This window comes from Jaculus jaculus, chromosome 10 (assembly GCF_020740685.1).
Source record: "Jaculus jaculus isolate mJacJac1 chromosome 10, mJacJac1.mat.Y.cur, whole genome shotgun sequence".
Classification (NCBI taxonomy): domain Eukaryota; kingdom Metazoa; phylum Chordata; class Mammalia; order Rodentia; family Dipodidae; genus Jaculus; species Jaculus jaculus.
The window spans coordinates 102,763,777-102,783,053 of record NC_059111.1 but is presented as its reverse complement, the minus strand read 5'-3'; the positions used below and the strand labels follow the sequence as shown (position 1 = coordinate 102,783,053).

The following is a 19,277-nucleotide window of genomic DNA, read 5'->3' as shown; positions in this document are numbered from 1 at the left end:
CTGTGTTGAGGTATTTGATTTTGTTTCCCTGGCAGGGACCTGCTGAACTCGAGGTTCCCTTTCCCCTCTTTGCCCCGCCTGCTCCCTTTGCCAAGAGCACTGAACAGGAAGAGGTGTCTGCTTTGGGGATGCTGCCAGGACAGACACACAGTGAATACAGAAGGACACTGGCTGAGCAGGAGCTTCTTGGGAGACAGAGTTCATGCCCACTGCACCAATCACTAGGCTTCCAAGAAAAGACTTCGATCTGCACGCCAGCCAAGTCTATCAGGAAGAGGGTAGGTGAGAGTCTGTCTTTATGTCTGTCTGGTCTGCCTTCTCAATACAGACTGCAAGTCTCTCCTAATGCCAAGATCTTCATGTAAACCTATTCATCTGTCACCTACCACTAACGTGTTGAAGATTGGGGTTTCTATAGTTATAATAAGAATGGCCAAAACAAAAAGTTAAAATCCTAGGAGGCAAGGGCCATTTCAGTACTATGGATTCTTGACCTGCAGGAAAGGATTTACTTACTTAGGAGGCCACAGCCAGGGATGAAGCTAAGACCTAACGCTAAAGGAAAAGGGAGAGACAGGATGTCAAATTCAGAGGCCTGCAGCAAACACAACATCCTAGCAGTGTTCTAGCCACACCTGGGTCTCTTCCTGTCTCCCAGCCCTTCCTCGGGCACATGAGCAAGAAGGTGAATGAATCCTGGAGAAAAACACCCTTGCCCCAGATCCTGATGGTGTTGCTCTGATTCCCACAGGCCCCTGAATACCCATCATGATGAACTGGCACATGATCATCCCTGGACTTATTGTAGTGGTGATCAAAGCTGTCGGGATGACCGTGTTTCTGCTGTATTGTGAGTATTGGAGCAAGCTCTTTCCCAGGCCTCCTACTGTCATGCTCTTTGGCTCCATCACTCAGAATGCAGGGGTTCAACGTAAAGGTTAAGTGCTCCACAAGGCCCTTGCACCCCAGCACACACACTAGACCAAGTACCCTGGACTACCTTGCAGTTCTACAACTGACCAGTAGTATCTGAAAGACAGCATCCCAAAGGAAGCCTTGCTACTAGGGTATTGGTTGGATGATCTGAGCTAAAATAGTTAGCAACCTTCTTTGCCATTACAGTTTGAAAATATAGCTTCAGTTAAATTCAATTGTAAGATTGTGTGAAGAGGTGAAATATAAAAGAACAGGATCTGAGGAAGAAATCTGTGTGAGTGTGTGTGACTCTGTGTTTCTCTCACTTTCTCCATATATACATATATATGTGTGTGTATATATATATACACATACACACACACACACACACACATTGGGATGAATATGTATGTATACATACATACATACATACATACATACATACATACATATTCATCCCAAATAAAAGAAGCCTACTGAGCCAGGTGTCATGGTACATGTTTTTAATCTCAGCACTCAGGAGGCAGAGGTAGGTAGGAGGATTGCTGCAAGTTCAAGGCTACCCTGAGATACATAATAAATTCCAGGTCAGCCAGAGCTAGAACAAGACCCTACTTTAAAAATAAAAAAGCCTCCTGATGAAGGATTTACTCTAACTTAGCTCCAGCCCCTAATCTGAAACCTGCAGGGAAAATAAAAGAGGAAGGAAATGTGGGTAGATTGCAACAGTTGAGTAAGAGCAATTTTCCTCATAACCCAGTTTTAAGGTGTAATTCCTAACATGAGAACAGAAATGAGAATATTAATAAGCAAAAAAATTCCCTAAATATGTGTGTGCGTGCGTGCGTGTGCGTGCGTGCGTGTGTGTGTGTGTGTGTGTGTGTGTGTGTGTGTGTGTGTGTGTGTATCTCCATGGACTCAAGAACCCTGGCTTCCTCTGTGAGCTTATTAGCTGCAAGCATTTGCAGCCACATTTGGGCTGAGCCACTAGCTGATTTTCTTTGCAGTACCATAGGTTTTTGTCAAAAGTAGTGATGGCCCAATGTCCATGGAGAGCTATGGAACTGATAACATGCAGAATGCTAACCTCTCTACCATCCAGCCTCTATGTGATCCTTTGTTAGACTTTCTCCACGGCCTTCTTCCCAAGAACTTGCACACAGATGGTTCAAAATCTTTGAATTATCTCTCTTTTCCAAATGGAGATACCAAGAGCAGACTCAGTGACCCTGCTTTTCTTTATTTCTCTTTCTTGGTTCTTTTGTTTGGTTTTGGGGTTTTTTGGGGGGGGTGGGGGAGGGTTGTTTGTTTGTTTGGTGAGGTTTTTGTTTGTTTTTGCTCTGGAGCAGTGTGTGTGATGTTATGTATGTGCACGTGCTTACTTGGCCAGTTGTGCATTCACCTGCAGCAGGGCGTGTTTCCCTGTGGAGGCTGGAAGGGAATGTTGCGTGCCCCTCCACGGCTCCTCTGCCGTTCTTCCTGGAGCCAGAGTGAGGCTCTTGCTGCTCCTTACAGCTTCCCTGTTTGTGGAGAGCTTGGTGATTCTTGGGTTTCTGCTCCTCATAACACCAGGGTTACAGAGCTGCATGGCCATGCCCAAAGGGGTGCTCTTAGCTGCCAAGCATTTCCCTTCTACTCCCTCTAGATCTTCTATTTCTTTTTTATTATTATTTTTCTCTCTCCCTTTGCTAGAGATTATATCCAAGGCCTGAGTCACTGAATGCATGTATACACTCCAGCCCTGTGTGAAATTTCTGATCCTCACATTTCCTTTGGGGCAAGAGAATGATTTTTAGGGGGTCACTATGATATAATCAGAATGTACTTTATTAACTGAAGTGGTATCACCTATAAACAAATTATCAAAAATAAAATGAAATACAGCCAGGCATGGTGGAGCACACCTTTAATCCCAACACTCGGGAGGCAGAGGTAGGAGCATCGCCATGAGTTCAAAGCCACCCTGAGACTACATAGTGAATTCCAGGTCAGCCTGGGCTAGAGTAAGACCTTATCTTGAAAAGCCAAATAAATAAATAAACAAATAATAAAGACATGTTCCACAGAAGAGACCATATTAGGCATCATTCTATGTGTCAAATATTGTGTTAGACCAAACACAGGACAATAAAAATATGATAGTGGGGCTGCAGAAATGGTTTACCAGTTAAGGCATTTGCCTGTGAAGCCAAAGGATCCAGGCTCGATTCCCCAGGACCCACGTTAGCCAGATGCACAAGGGGACACAGGCGTCTGGAGTTCATTTGCAGTGGCAGGAGGCCCTGGTGCATGCTCTCTCTTCTCTCTCTCTCTTTCTCTCTCTCTCTCTCTCTGCTTGTAAATAAATAAATAAAAGATATTTAAATTTTTTTTTAAAAAGGATAGTTCTCAACCTTCATCTATAAAGCAAATAAAACACGCCAGAAGTCCTGTGGGACACAGAGGTGAGTGGCCATGGCTATTCCAGTAAACCCATCTCCCCCTGAGGCGTTTTGTCAGACCTTCCTGTCATTTCTTCTTGAGATAATGGGTAACTTTTGACCTCTGTAGAGGAAAAGCGTTTCCCATTCATCTTTGTATCAAGTGACGCACCCTACACAGTGGGTTATTTGGAGAAATACTAAAGAAATATGTACTGATTTCCTTCTGTTGTAATCCCGAAGTAGTTTCTGATAAATACTAGGCTACTGTAATATTATGAAGTCTCTCAGCTGGAGAATGAGATAAAAAGTAAAAGTGAATGCATGTTTCATTAACATCATTTCAAGTGACCATTTGGATAAAGTAGTCTTCAACCATCATCAACTAATAGCCAGGGCCACTGATGGAGGATTTCCCAGCCAGGGCAGGTGCTTGCTTGGATAGCCAGTAGTCCCGGGGAAAATGCGTCCTCTCAGAGACCCAGCACTTCCCATATTCATATCGACAGAAATAGGGCTGGAGGGATGGCTTAGCAGATACAGACAGTCTTCTCTGCTTATAGAAATCTGCTTATAGAAATCTCTGGACTATTCACTCATTTCCTTATTTACTCACAATCCCTGAGTTCTGAATCTAGGTTCAGGTAGTCACAATCCTTTGCTCTGGGGAAAAAAAAAAAAAAACAACCCATAATAATAATGAGACAAGCATCCAAGAGCTGAGAGGTATTATGGCTTTTCACAAAGATTTTGTAGCACCAGAAATAATGAAAATAGCAAAAATACTTCATGGAGCCTGGAGTAAAAGCACTCCAAACAGCTCCTTAAGGGTAACAGTGCCAAAGATACTGATAAGAAGGAAAGGAGGGGGCCTCCCTAGGAAAAAACTCCCTTAATCCATCTCTTGTTTCTTTCTCTCCCCAGAATTTTACATTTGCTACCAAAAAGGAGGGAGGGCATGAAACAGGACTTTAGTGTGTCAAGTGTGCTAAATAACAGTAGTAGTTAGATAAAAGTCTCCACGTGGGTTGGGGAGATTGCTCAGTGGTTAAAAGCACTTGCTTGCCAAGCCCACTGACCCAGATTTGATTTCCCTGCACCCACATAAATCCATATATTAAAGTGGCACATGTATCTGGTATTTGTTTCCAGAGGTAAGAAATACACACACACACACACACATCTGCAAATAAAAATATTTTTAAAGGTTCAAAGAACACTTGGGAGGCAGAGGTAGAAGGATCACCATGAATTTGAGGCCACCCTGAGACTACATAATGGATTCCAAGTCAGCCTGGGCTAGAGTGAGACCCTACTTCAACCCCCCCCCCCCAAAATAAAGGTTCAAATAATGAAAATATTTTAAAATTTTACTTAAGGTTGGCCAAAACCCCCTTGTCATCTCAATATCCTCTCTCTCTGTCACTTCCTATTTCCCGCCCTCCCTCTCCCTTCTTCTCTCTCCCTTCCTGCCTCTCTTCCCTAATCTCTTCAGCCTTCTTTTTTTTAAATATTTTTTAATTTTTATTTATTTATATGAGAGAGGGAAAGAGGGAGACAGATCAAGAGAATAGGCGCTCCAAGGCCTCCAGCCAACGCAAATGAACACCAAAAGCATGCACCACTTTGTACATCTGGTTTATGTGGGTACTGGGGAATCGAGCAGAGGTCCTTTGGCTTTGCAAGCAAGCACCTTAACTGCTACGCCATCCCTCCAGCCCTCTTCAGCCTTATTTAAGAAATATGGTCTTCCTTTTTTGCCTCTGCATCATCTTGGAGTTACCATGGAGATGTTCAGAGACAGTCAGGACTCAGCAGCTCAGACTCTGGGGATCATACAGTATGTAACCACAGAATAACCTTTAGCTTTTCTTTCTCGTTTCAGTCTCACAGATTTTTGAAAGAAACAATGAAAGCTTCACTCCCACAGAAAGCTATGGAACAGGTAAGATCCATTGCTTTAAGCACCTCTCTACTCATAAGGGTTTAGAATGGCAGTTACAGACTGTTTTCTTTGTCTCCTGCCTATGGAACTTTTTGCTCATTGGGGCTATGAAGAGCTTAAATTTCATTCCCTCCATGTTATAGACAGGAAAAAAAAAAAAACCTAGACTGGGTGGAATCATGTCATAGAGAGAGAATTTGTATCAGTATGTTTGTTGCAGAGAAACCATGTCCTATTATTTTATAACTCAATTCCAGGGTTTATATTCCAAACCACTAATATCATATACTCATCTCTTCTTTCATATATGTATGTGTGTTTATGTGTGTATGTATATTTATATGTATACATAAATTTTGGCACACACACCACAATCTCTTCAGCATGCTCCAAAGACTGGGATCTTTATCAAGGAAGATGTTTTTGGTTTAGCATCTCTGAATCACCTTGGAACGCCAGCAATGAGGACTGTATAAGAAAAGGAGCCATGTTGGCAATTGCTGACACGCCAGAGAAACTGGTAAGAGAATAGTGATGGTATAATAAGAGAGCCTGTCCTACACCAGCCCCAGTGGGTAGACACTGAGAGGCAACTCAAGACAGTAGTGGTGGAATGTAGAGGTGGCTGGCAGGGAAGTTCAAGCTACTTGTCTTGACCCTGAGGTTGAGAGACCTCTTCATAACCATGAAGGATATTCAACCTCATCTGAGCCAGGCATTCAGGTTCTGTGGTTTCCCCATAAACCACAGCATTAAGATAGTAGCCTAAGGGCTGGAGAGATGGCTTAGTGGTTAAGCACTTGCCTGTGAAGCCTAAGGACCCTGGTTCGAGGATTGATTCCCCAGGACCCACATTAGCCAGATGCCCAAGGGGGCGCACGTGTCTGGAGTTCGTTTGCAGTGGCTGGAGGCCCGGGCGCTCCCATTCTCAATCTCTCTCTCTCTCTCCCTCTTTCTCTCTCTCTATCTGTTGCTCTCAAATAAATAAATAAATAAAAATAAACAAAAAAAATTTTTTAAAGAGTGTAGCTCAGGGATAACTCAGGCCATTTAAACCACAAGTAATGACTAGAGAATTGATGTACATAAATTTGGCTTAAAAATTACAGACTGTTTAGCAGATATGACTCTTAAACATATAGTACAGAAGGAAGCTATAAATTACTATGAGATCTCAATGTGCCATCGCAATGTACACAGTGAAGAAAAACAATGTGAATTGGGGCTGGGGTGATGGCTCAGTGGTTAGAAGCACTGGCTAGCAAAGCCTGCCATTGTTGGGCTCAGTTCTCAAGCTGCCCACAGAGGCTGGACACAATAGGGTCAGCACCCAGCATCCTTTTGCAACAGCAAGAGGTCTTAACATGCATGCATGCACATGCACACACAGACACACACGCACATGAAAATAACTAAGTAAGTTTTAAAGACATGAGTTAGTAAAATTCATAGTATGGAAAGGAAACAGGGTTTTAAGGTAGATGCTTTATTTTATTACCTCCTTTTACCTCATAACAATCCCAAGGATGTATTATCATCCATAATTATTAACGAGGAGATCAGAGTACAGAAAAATAACTTCACTGTGGCCATATGCCTGAAGTGTGGAACATGGAATTAATTTGAGATAGCTAACTCCAAGACCTATGCTTTAACCAATTTAGACAATAGTTATTTTATTTATAAAATAAAATTTGCCTGCTCTGTAAATCTGTGCGTTTGCTGCATGCTAACTACCATGCTACATACGTACTCATCCAAAACGTCCTTTTGTGATTGAGCTGAATTTTCAGGAGAGTCCCCTCTGATCTCTGGTAATAGATGACCAAGAGAGAGCAGTGATCAGAAGGCTACAAACTCTCTAGGGCCAGGCGCCCATGTGGGAAACCAAGATGCCTTTGGGTAGAAAATCCAGACGTAGGAGGAGGAAATCGAGGGTGAGGAAAAAAGGGGAATGAGAGGGAAATCATGACTCCTTTTTCCTCCTTTCACTGCATAAGTTTTGGCACATCCAAGTTCTATTCATAACATTCTCCACAGCTTACACATCATGCCGACCTCAGAGAGAGATCATGACATCACTGGTCTGCTGATGACCCCTAACGTATGTTATTACCTGATTGGACTTAATTTATAATGTTGAATTTCTGGCAACAAAAAAAAATTCCTTCACAGAGACATGCCAAATATAAAGGAAACGTTTGAAATTACTTGAAGTTGGCTTTTTCATTCCCTTGGTGTGGTCCTAGAGTTCTACCGTATTTGTTCCTTCTGTGAGGTGCTTGGAGGGCACAAGTGTCACTGGGGCACCTATAGCAATGTAAATTATTTATCCTTTATGTTAGTAGCCCAGTAATATTTTTTGACCAGACTCAGGTGGCCCTAATGCTTGCAAAGTTTGAGAATTTCTTTAGGGTTAATGGCAAGTCCCCATCCAGGACAGTTTTCCTTGTTCCCAGAGTCAGATTTAATCATGGGCCTCATGGTTGAAAGGGCAGCAATAAGTGACTCAGGATTGAGCTGTTGTGTTTTGTTTTTTTTCTTTAATTTATAGAATTATCTCCAAGGCATAGCTGGTGCTGAGAAATACTTTATTGGTCTAATACGTCAGCCTGCAGAGAAAAACTGGCGCTGGATCAACAAGTCCCTATTCCGTGGAACGTACGTGGACAGCCTCCATTTCCCCGGGGGTCCTGGTTTGCATAAAGAGCCAAACCTGAGCTTCATTCTGGAATTGCTTGAAGGCTTATTCTAGACATTTTGTTCTACTTGTCTAGTTTCTCCCAACCTGTCTATTGCCATCTACATCTATTGCACTTCAGCATAGAAAATATCAACTTTTATGACAGAAAATATCAGACATTTTGCATAATAGAAAAGTATAAGAGGGCTGAAGAGATGGCTTAGTTGAGAAAACACTTGCCAGGAGACAACAAGTACTGGCGTTTCAGACCTCAGCACCTTTTAGCTGGGTGCTGTAACACCACAGCACACATAGGAGGGAAGGGAGGCATAAACTGAGGAATATACCAGAGGTTCAGACACCAGGTCGCCTGGCAACTGCAGTAGTAAACAGTGAAATCAGAGCTCCCCTGCTTCAAATAACATGGAAGATGAATGTTAACGCCCTTAGTTGTCCTCTGACTTCCACATGGGTGCCATGGCATGTATACCCTTGCATTCACATGCACGAACACACACACACACACACACACACACACACACACACACACGAGAGTACAAGAGAGAAGAGTATTTGTGTAACACATTACTTTGTTCAAAGTAAGCCTCAAACAAATCCACAGGCCTGGCAGTTTCTGATGCATCTCACAGGCGACTTTAAGCCACAAATCACATTTTCTTGCTAAATGCACATACATTTCCCTAGATGTACCTCCTTCATTGAGAGAAATGTTGTCATAAGCAACTAATCTATACGTAAAAGCTGATGTCTTACCTCATAAGCGTTATCTCCAGTGCATCTTTCCACAGAGGTAAACTTGATAGAGAAAGTAATATTCCAGGTTTTTTTTTCATTTTTTTATTTATTTGACAGAGAAAGAGAGAGAGAGAGAGAATGGGTGCACCAGGACCTTCAGCCCCTGCAAACAAACTCCACTTGCATGAGCTCTCTTGTGAATCTGGCTAACATGGGTCCTGGGGAATCAAACCTAGGTCCTTTGGCTTTGCAGGCAAATGCCTTAATCACTAAGCCATCCCTCCAGCTCAGTATTCCAGTTTTTTTTTTAATTTTTTTTTGTTGTTGTCCATTTTATTTATTTGAAAGTGACATAGAGAGAGGCAGGCAGAGAGAGAGAGAGAGAGAGAGAGAATGGGCTTGCCAGGGCTTCCAGCCACTGCAAATGAACTCCAGACGCAAGAGCCCCCATGTGCATCTGGCTAACGTGGGTCCTAGGGAATCAAGCCTCAAACCAGGATCCGGCTTCACAGGCAAGTGCTTAACCACTAAGCCACCTCTCCAGCCCCAGTTTTTATATGAAACTACTAAGTCAGACAGGGAACTTCCCAAGTCTGCAACTGGGGTTTTCCTACAGAGGAGACAAAATTAATATTCATTCATTGTCTACTAAGTGACAGATACGGAGGCACGGTAGTCACCAGAATGTCATAGATGATGCTTCTTTTAAACTACCAGTTAAAATGAGGACCAGAAAATAAATTTTTTTTTGTTCATTTTTATTTATTTATTTGAAAGTGACAGAGAGAGAGGAAGAGAAAGAGACAGATAGAGAGGGAATGGGCACGCCAGGGCTTCCAGCCACTGCAAATGAACTCTAGATGCATGCGCCCCCTTGTGCATCTGGCTAACATGGGTCCTGGGGAAACAAGCCTCGAACCGGGGTCCTTAGGCCTACACAGGCAAGCGCTTAACCGCTAAGCCATCTCTCCAGCCCAAATATTTTTATCTTTACAAAACAACAGGGTAGAGTCACAGGGTAGAGTTTGATTCCATAATCACTTGAGCCCACAACTCAATGCATGCAGACTCCATAGTCACCTAAAAGGATTCGGATGACAGGAAAGGAAGTGGGAGAAAGTCAATCCCATGCATCCACCATCCTTTTCCGAAAACTGCCTGGAATCCAGAAAGGATAAGAAATCTTCCTTGAGTCCTCCTGTTATAAGCATACATGCACTCCTAAAATATGATTTCTGGGGCAAAGAGACAGCTCATAAGATATTTCTTTGCAAAGATGAGTGTCATCTCAAGGGAGGTGAGTATAGGGCTGGCTTGAGAAGAGCGGCTCCGGTTGGGATCGAAGGACCAGTGCAGAGCAGGCGGCTCTGTGGCCGAGTCAGGCAGCTGACCCTCCATACTGTAGTTCCCACGGGCTCCCACTTAGCAAGCAGTAAAAGGAAGGAATTAGGTCAGAAACCTTAACCATATTTTCTCTTCTCATTTAGTGTTGCCAATGAGAATCCAAACTTCAACTGTGTCACCATAGGTCTGACAAAGACATTTGACGCTGCGTTGTGTGACACTAGCTATCGCTGGATCTGTGAGAAGACCCCCAAGTGATCACAGTTCTCTGTGATGAGAATTTAAAAATACCTACAGAAATAACAAGAAAATAATTAATGACTGGGACTCATCCAAGAAATACAGACCATCAAAAACTGTCCATCTTCCTCATGCTGCTGGGAGAGCTCCCTAGTGAATTCCTAGGGCATTACAAATACACTCAGATGCTCACCTGCAACCAAACATTTCCCAAGACTAAATTTCCTGTAAGGGGCAAACCTATGACTCGGGATCATCACAGGCCATCTAGTGAATTAATGAGCTGTTTTAATCTGTCTACTAGTGGAGGTCCTTGTCCGTTTGGGAAATGACCTTCTGCAGTCTGCTGGGGGAGCTGGGTGTTAGCCATCTCCACCACCAGGGCAAGCTTCCCGGAGGGCTCACAGTTGGTTTCAAAATGAAGTATGTTCCTGTAGGGCTGAGAACTGCTGACAGTTCAACAGGGTTTAGCCGGCTGACAGAATGCGCTGTCTTCTCAGAGAACAGTCCTGCACTACTGAGGAGAACCTGCAGATGAACATGCGTGAGCACTATTTAGAAGGCAGTGTGAAGAGAAAAGGGATGAACTCAGTTTCAGGACCTCATCTGTTCCCAAAAGACACCTATTGGCATGCCTCTCCCCACAAGCGGAGGAAGCCAGAGGCCATCCTCAGTTTGAATTTAGGCCAGGCTTTGGAGTGGCTCCCTAGAGTTCAACTTGAAACAGAAAAGGCATTGCTTGTAAAAATGGATGTGGTTTTGGCTAAGACAGTAAGCAACAAACTGAATAAGCAGGGATTCCCCTAAAGAGAACCAGACAGTCTAGGATGAGGTTATAAGTTGATAATAAAATGCTTGCTTAGCATGTCCAGAGACTGGGCACGATTTCCAGAATTATCACCAAGGAAAAAAGAGAAGGAAAGGGAAGGGGAATGAAGGGGAAAGGAGAGAAATGGAAGGGAATAAAGGGAAGGGAAGGGAAGGGAAGGGAAGGGAAGGGAAGGGAAGGGAAGGGAAGGGAAGGGAAGGGAAGGGAAGGGAAGGGAAGGGAAGGGAAGGGAAGGGAAGGGAAGGGAAGGGAAGAGAGGGGAGGTGAGAGAAAGCGAAGGGGAGGGGAGGGGAGGGAAAGGGAAAGAGAGGGAAGGAAAGAAAAAGGGAAGTGAAGGGAAAAGAATGGAAGGTAAGAGCTGGAGAGGTGGCTTAGTGGTTAAGGCATTTGCCTGCAAAGCCAAAGGATTCCAGTTCAATTCTCCAGGACCCATGTAAGCCTGATGCACAAGGAGGCACATGCATCTGGCACATGCATCGTTTGCAGTGGCTGGAGGCCCTGGCACAGCCATTCTCTCTCTCTCTCTCTTGCTCTTGCTCTCTCCTTTCTCCCTCTCAAATAAATAAAATAAAATAAAAAAGAATGGAAGGGAAGGGAAGGGAAGAGGTCAATAGTGTTCAACAAGTCATTGAAAACACACAAGCCAAAAATTTTCTTGGCCTGGTATGAAAGTCTGTATGTGTGTGTGTGTGTGTGTGTGTATATATATATATATATATATATACATACATACATACATACATACACACACACACACACACTTTTGGTATGAAAGTCCTTTATAGTACGCATATAAAACTCCTTTTTAACCAAAATTTGAATGAGAAGAGTCCCTTTCCTCTGAAGGCTTTGATTTCCTGATGATTTTTGTTGAGGTATTTAGCACATACCAAAGGAGCCAATAAAAAAAAATGAAACCAGGCATTCATTTGGCTATACTAAAAGAAGGTTTAGAAAGAAGTAGAATAGTCTTAGACACCTTGTCTGCTCTGTACTTTTACAAGAAGCTATCAGCACAAGTCATGAGGTCATTGAAAAGAGAAAATGTGTGCATTGGTTGAGTAGCAAGAATTAATCCATAGAGAAGGCTATTTAAAAGTAAGGTAGTCATCTAAACTGCTTACCAGTTATACCCAGTAGCAGTGTGTGTGTGCGTGTGTGTGTTACCTTTTTTTTCATTGCTGTTACCAAATGTCAAGAGAGGAAGAGTTTCTTCTGGCTTAAAGTTCAAGAGGCTCCAGTCCGTCGTAGCGGAAAAGGCATGTTGGCATTAGCTCAAGATAGGTGATCTCGCACATCTACAGTCAGGAAGCAGAAAATGATGAATGCAGGTGCTCAGCTTACTTCCTCCTTCTAATTCAGTCCAAAACCCCAGCCCACGGAACGGTGCTTCCACGTTTAGAGTGGACCTTCCCACCTCATTTAGCCTATGTCCTTCACAGATACGTCCAGAGGTTTGTCTCCTAGATGATACTAGATCTTCTCAAGTTAATCAATATGAACCACCACAGTGTGTATATCAGCAGTTAAAATTGTTGAAAAATATATCTATTATTACAATACTAAGTTCTGTTTCTATATTGCTAAATTTCACATTTTGGGTGCCTTAGTACAGTAATAATTTCTAAAAATGAGATACTATAATAGATGTTAGTATAGCCTTAAAGAAGGCTACCAGAAGTCATGTATCTGAGATAAGGTAGAAATAGGAATTATGTTAATACCCTGTGGACATACAAGTGTCCTGGTGGCCTTAACACATATGAGTCACAGTTAGGGACTGGAGGACTAATTCACAGTGGAGAAAATAATCAACTGGATTCTAGCCAGAGGTTAGCCCCAGAGCCCAGACAGCAGAAGGGAAATCATAATCCTTCTGTTTGGAGACAGGGAACTATCATTGCTACACTCCCTGTCTTATGACAAAACAAGTACAGAATTTTGAAGTCAAGAAATGTGGACATCTAGTGGCTTCTGTGGTTGAAGGCTCCGTTGCTCCCGAGATGAGAAGGTCCTTCCATATAAGTGCTAAAAGAAGACAAGGAGGCTGGGGTGAGAGCAAGGAATATGCAGGGGATATATGGGCTTTTGTTTAAGTTCATTACTGGGAAGGACTCAAGATCCTTCAAAGGCTAAATAAATGCAGCCTTTGTTAGGGACTTAGGAGCTTAAAGAAAACCACAGAAATGTAGTAAGACATCTGGGTTACAGTTTTGTCTTTGCTTCGAGTCTCTATAGATTGCTTAAACGTCCTTGTATCTTAATTTCCCTACTTATAAAACAGGGGTAACGATACCATCTCCTAAAACTCTTTCATATGTTAAATAAGATGCCACTTTATTTATCACAATGGGTAAATTCTCTCATTGGATAAAACACCTAGTGGATAATTCAAGGGGGAAATCTTCATAAGAGTACTTTTTCAATTTTCTAGAAGGTGAATGTAGGCAAATCACTTAGTGTCCTAGAATTTGGTTGCTATCTTATATGTGGAAACGAAAATCCTCCCAAATCATAGAAAGGTGTCTCAAAAGTTTTGGAGCCAAGTGTGGTACTGGCACAAAAACAGACATGTAGATCAGTGGAACAGAATAGAGGACCCAGATGTAAGCCCAAGTAGCTATAACCACCTGATATTCGATAAAAATGCCCAAAATACTCATTGGAGAAAAGACAGCCTCTTCAGCAAATGGTGTTGGAAAAACTGGATATATATCTGCAGAAGGATGAAAATAGATTCTTCTCTCTCACCATGCACAAGAATTAAGTCCAAATAGATTAAAGACCTTAACCTCAGCTCAGACCTGAAACTCTGAAACTGCTAGAGGAAAAAGTAGGGGAAACCCTTCAACATATTGGTCTTGGCAAGACTTTCCGAATACAACCCCAATTGCTCAGGCAATAAAACCACAGATTAATCACTGGGACCTCATGAAATTACAAAGATTTTGCACTGCAAAGGACACAGTGAAAAAAGCAAAGAGGTAACCTACAGAATGGGAAAAAAAATCTTTGCCAGCTATATATCTGATAGAGGATTAATATCTAGGATATACAAAGAACTCAAAAAGTTAAATAATAAGGAATCAAACAAGCCAATCATAAAATGGGCTATGGAGCTAAATAGAGCATTCTCAAAGGAAGAAATACGAATGGCATATAAGCATCTAAAAAAATGTTCTACGTCACTAGTCATCAGGGAAATGCAGATTAAAACTACATTGAGATTCATTCTCACTCCTGTCAGATTGGCCACCATCATGAAAACAAATGATCATAAATGTTGGCGGGGATGTGGGAAAAAAGGAACCCTTCTGCACTGCTGGTGGGAATGCAATCTGGTCCAGCCATTGTGGAAATCAGTGTGGAGGTTCCTAAAACAGCTAAAGATTAATCTACCATATGACCCAGCTACAGTACTCCTAGGCATATATCCTAAGGACGCATCTCATTTCCTTAGAAGTACGTGCTCAACCATGTTTATTGCTGCTCAATTTATAATAGCTGGGAAATGGAACCAGCCTAGATGTCCCTCAACTGATGAGTGGATAATGAAGATGTGGCACATTTATACAATGGAGTTCTACTCAGTGGTAAAGAAAAATGAAGTTGTGAAATTTGCAGAAAAATGGATGGATCTGGAAAGGATTATACTAAGTGAGGTAACCCAGGCCCAGAAAGCCAAGCGCCACATGTTCTCCCTCATATGTGGATCCTAGCTACAAATGATTGGGCTTCTGTGTGAGAAGGAAAATACTTAGTAGCAGAGGCCAGTAAGTTAAAAAGGATATATAAAGGGAAGAGAAAGGAAGGGAGGAGGGTACTTAATAGGTTGGTATGGTATATATGTAAGTACATGATTGAGATGGGGAGGTAATACAATGGAGAATGGAATTTCAAAGGGGAAAGTGTGGGGGACAAGGGAGGGTATTACCATGGGATATTTTTTATAATCATGGAAAATGTTAATAAAAATTGTGAAAAGAAAATAACAAACAAAAAAAAGTTCTGGGGCCAATCCAGGTAAAGATCAAACCTTACTTCTCATATCTTGAAATGTGAGTCCAACCTGGGTAAGTTAGCCTTCATCCAACTCTCAGGCTCATGATGGAATCTGCCTGAGATAGGCAGAGCCACCAGGTGAGCCTAGCCTGCGTGGGCTTGCAGAACGAGTGGATGGAAGAAGCCAGCCCTAATCAATAGCGTAGAATTGCTAAATGCATCACCAGGTGTGATCACAGCATGTTGGAGGTGGGTGAGAAGCTCAAAGCCAGTCTTGTCTACATAGTGAATTTATGACTAGCCTGGGTAACATGAGACCCTGTCTGAAAATATCCAAAAATAAATGTAGATTCTCATACATAAGGAGGTAAGAAATATATTTCTTCCTATAGTTATTTTAAGACACACAGTAATAAAAGCCAAAATGAAAATCTCATGTTATTAGATTTCTAATAGCTATAGATATAATATAGATAATATGACCATACTGGTTAGGGACATAGGCACAACTGTACTTTTCAAAGGCTCTCATATTTTGTACAAAATGCTATACTATTCACTCAGTAGATTGTGGTCTTTTGAGGTTTTATACTATACTACAAATAAATTTGAGCAGTATCTTCAGGTTTCTTAACTTTTAATGTTTGTATAACTTTGGCCATCATTTTAATTTCAAGCTTTGTCATTATAGTTAAAGTATATCACCTGTAGATATCATAAAAGTGATCTGGTAGCACCTGACATTTTGTTTGTTTGTGTTTTGAGGTGGGGTCTTGCTGTAGCCCGGGCTGACCTGGAATTCACTGTGTAGTCTCAGGCTGGTCTCAATCTGACAGCAATCCTCCTACCTGTGCCTCCTAAATGCTGGGATTAAAGGCATGTGCCACACCTGGCAGTGCCCAACAGCACCTGACTTTTAATTGGAGTATTTAGTTGATTTTGGAAGAATGTAATTTTTGGTATTTTTGCTGGGGATTTTCCTAGCTTTAAATGTTTCCTATCTCTGTTTTTATTCTCTTTTCCCTTTCTTAGCATTCATCACATTAGATATGCCTTTTGAATTGTTTTATGCTACTGATTATCAGATGAAATTATGGTATAAGTAACAGTGAAGTTTGGATGAATTAGGATCTCTTCATCTTGTAAGATCTCCCTAAGAGTAAACCCAATTCATTTTCTCTCTGTCTCCTCTTCTGAACCTCTCTCCTTTCTGCGTTCCTCTCCCCATAGATCTCCTTCTCATTTATACCATGTGTGACTTTGGAAACAACCACTAAATTCTCCAATGCTGTTCCATCACACAGATCACAACAGACAGTATCAGCTCGAGGACTATCTCCTCTTTCTAAGGTTACTGAAACTTGGAGATGAGGTTACAGGTTTAAGAGATATTGGAGGGTTCAAATGATTCAAAATATAATTACTTTTCTTTTTAACTTCTTTATTGACAGCTTCCATAATTATAGACAATAAACCATGATAATTCTCTCCCCACCTCCTCTTTATCCCTCACCTTTTATTGGGGGAAGGGTTGAGGTACCTTTTCACTCTAGCCCAGGCTGACCTGGAATTCACTATGTAGTCACAGAATAGCCTTGAACTCACAGCAATCCTCCTAGCTCAGCCTCCCCCCACCCACTTTTTATTTTATTTATTTTTATTATTTTTTATTGACAACTTCCATTATTGTAAACAATATCCCATGGTAATTCCCTCCCCCCACTTTCCCCTTTTGAAACTCCATTCTCCATTATATCCCCTCATCATGTCAATCAGTTTCTCTTTTATTTTCATGTCATCATCTTTTCCTCCTGTTATGATGGTCTTATGTAGGTAGTGTCAGGCACTGTGAGGTCATTGATATCCAGGCCATTCTGTGTCTGGAGGAGCATGTTGTAGGGAGTCCTACCCTTCCTTTGTCTCTTACATTCTTTCCGCCACCTCTTCCACAATGGATCCTGAGCCTTGAAAGGTGTGATAGAGATATTTCAGTGCTGAGCACTCCTCTGTCACTTCTTCTCAGCACCATGGTGCCTTCTGAGTCATCCCAAGGTCATTGCTATCTTAAAAGAGCAGCTTCTCGAACCAAAAGTGAGAGTAGCATTAATATATGGATATGAACATCAAGAGAAGTATTTACTGTACAGTTTGATGAGCATAGTATATACATTTATCCAGACATTACACCCCTAGGGTTCATGACTACCCCTGTTGTAGGTTTTCAGTATCAGGGATGTATGTATTCTCTCCCATGGAGCAGGCCTCCAGTCCAATTAGAGGGCAGTTCATTTCCCCCATAACAGACATGCCACTATTATACCCATTGGCTCATTCGATCTGACTGGCCAAATATAAGGCTTGCAGTGTCCACTGTTACGTATCTTCACTGGTGATTTCTTTCTCTCCCATTGAACTGCATGCAGCGTGGCTTTTCCCAGCTTTCTGTCAGCTGGTCTACATGCAGGAGGTTTCCATCTCAGCTCCAACAGGATTTCTCAGTGATCTTGCAGCCCAAGTATGTGGAGTCTTCTGCAATAGGGTCTTACCATCTATTCCTGGTGGGAAACCATGAGCCTCAGCAATGGCCTGTAATGTTTTGTGGGCATCAGGGACCAGGGATCTCCCTGGCCAACAACTCACTGGAAAGTATCCCATCCCTGGCACTGAAAATTTTCTAGTAACAATCTATGGCTCTTGAGTGTTCCATTGTCAAAAAAAGTAGGTTTCCATATGACTTATTTATATCCTCTTAGATTTTGATTAATCACAGAGAGCTAAGCTGTTTTTTTTTAATATTTATTTTTATGTATTTATTTGAGAGAGGGGTGTAAATAGAGAAAGAGAGAGGGAGGGGAAAAGAGAGAATGGGCACACCAAGGCCTTTCCTTTACTCAATATCTTCCCCTGACCTCACTTAGGTCTTTTCATCCCCATTAATCTGTTGTTCTACTTACATATATACAATACAATCCTATTAATCCCCCCTCCCTTTGTATCTCAGATATCAAAATACAATTACTTTGCATCTCAGACTAACTTGATGCACAAAGGTATCAGTGACACACCATGAAGATCTAAACTCCAGGTTGGACTGAAGATGCAGGTACATGCTCACTAGCAACCCCATGACTCAAGAAGCAGAAGGGTAAGAATGGCCACATGAAAGTCCCGCCTTGCTACACAGTGACACCCTGTCTGAAAAAAAATACAAAACTGGAAAAGAAACAAACAAATAAACAAAAAACAAATTAGAGCTGGAGAGATGGCTTAGCAGTTAAGGCACTTGCCTGCAAAGCCAAAGGATTCAGGTTCGATTTTCTATGACCTATATAAGCCAGATGCACAAGGTGGTGTATGCATCTGGAGTTTGCTTGCAGCAGCTGGAGGCCTTGGTGTGCCCATTCTCTCTCTCCCTCTCCCTCTCTCTCTCTCTTTATACCCCCTCTCTCAAATAAATACATAAAAATAAATATTAAAAAACCAACTTAGTTCTCTGGGATTAAATGCTCAGTGAATGTTAGCTGGTAGTATTAATTTCCCTTTTCTTGTTATTGTGCCCCTGATATCCAAGGTTGACTGTGGTCCTCTTGTTAGCTGGGAAATCTTTTCATTATGTAAAAAGTATTTAGAGGGATGGCCTTCTGAATTGTCACCAATGCACATTAAATCTCAGATCCAATGTCATCTAGCGTGTACACCATTTGTCAACTGTGAAGTTAACTAACTGTGTCACGTATGCTTTCCTTTTCTGCATTTCCTCATCTGGAAATCAGGACAAGAAGGTGCCAGCTGGTGATGATGACAGAGTGATGAAACAGTGACCAGATGTCACAAAGATGGGAGGGGCTAAGAGGGTTCACAGCAAACATCAGGGATGTGTTCTCCCTGACCGAAAGTGGACAGTCCTGTTTCCCACGGCCTTGGCCTCAGAAACTGTGGGAAAAATAAGCCCTGGTCCCAGGGCTTCCATTTCCAGATAACAGAGCTACCTTCAAACAGTGGCAGTTTTAGAACAGCAAAAAGAGAGATCCGTGGACCTGGGACCCAGGAGTCTAAGGAATCAAGCTTCTCTTCCCTTGCCTACAATCCCCGGTCAGCACAGTGTTTCACTTCTACACCTCACAGGAAAAGAGCTGGACCACC

At 42.1% G+C, this 19,277-nt stretch overlaps 1 protein-coding gene across 2 annotated transcripts; it reads left to right on the top strand.

Moving 5' to 3' along the window:
• Positions 1-139: 139 nt before the first annotated feature.
• Clec5a (C-type lectin domain containing 5A) lies at positions 140-11,176 on the top strand. 2 transcript variants are annotated; one of them, XM_045160707.1, is made up of 6 exons: positions 140-278; positions 752-850; positions 5,221-5,280; positions 5,664-5,800; positions 7,835-7,941; positions 10,207-11,176. In XM_045160707.1, exons 2-6 carry the CDS (start codon positions 769-771, stop codon positions 10,319-10,321), a joined length of 501 nt encoding a protein of 166 aa, XP_045016642.1. In that variant the 5' UTR covers positions 140-278; positions 752-768; the 3' UTR covers positions 10,322-11,176. The 2 variants fall into 2 exon arrangements, with proteins under 2 accessions (XP_045016642.1, XP_045016643.1); XM_045160708.1 differs by lacking the exon at positions 752-850 and having other exon boundaries at positions 142-278.
• Positions 11,177-19,277: the final 8,101 nt, after the last annotated feature.

Excerpts from the sequence above, each read along its gene's own strand:
- Clec5a (XM_045160707.1), top strand. The coding sequence starts at position 769 with ATGATGAACTGGCACATGATCATCCCTGGACTTATTGTAGTGGTGATC. Across the intron at positions 851-5,220 it reads GACCGTGTTTCTGCTGTATT|TCTCACAGATTTTTGAAAGA; the intron begins GTGAGTATTGGA and ends TTCTCGTTTCAG. Across the intron at positions 7,942-10,206 it reads AAGTCCCTATTCCGTGGAAC|TGTTGCCAATGAGAATCCAA; the intron begins GTACGTGGACAG and ends CTTCTCATTTAG.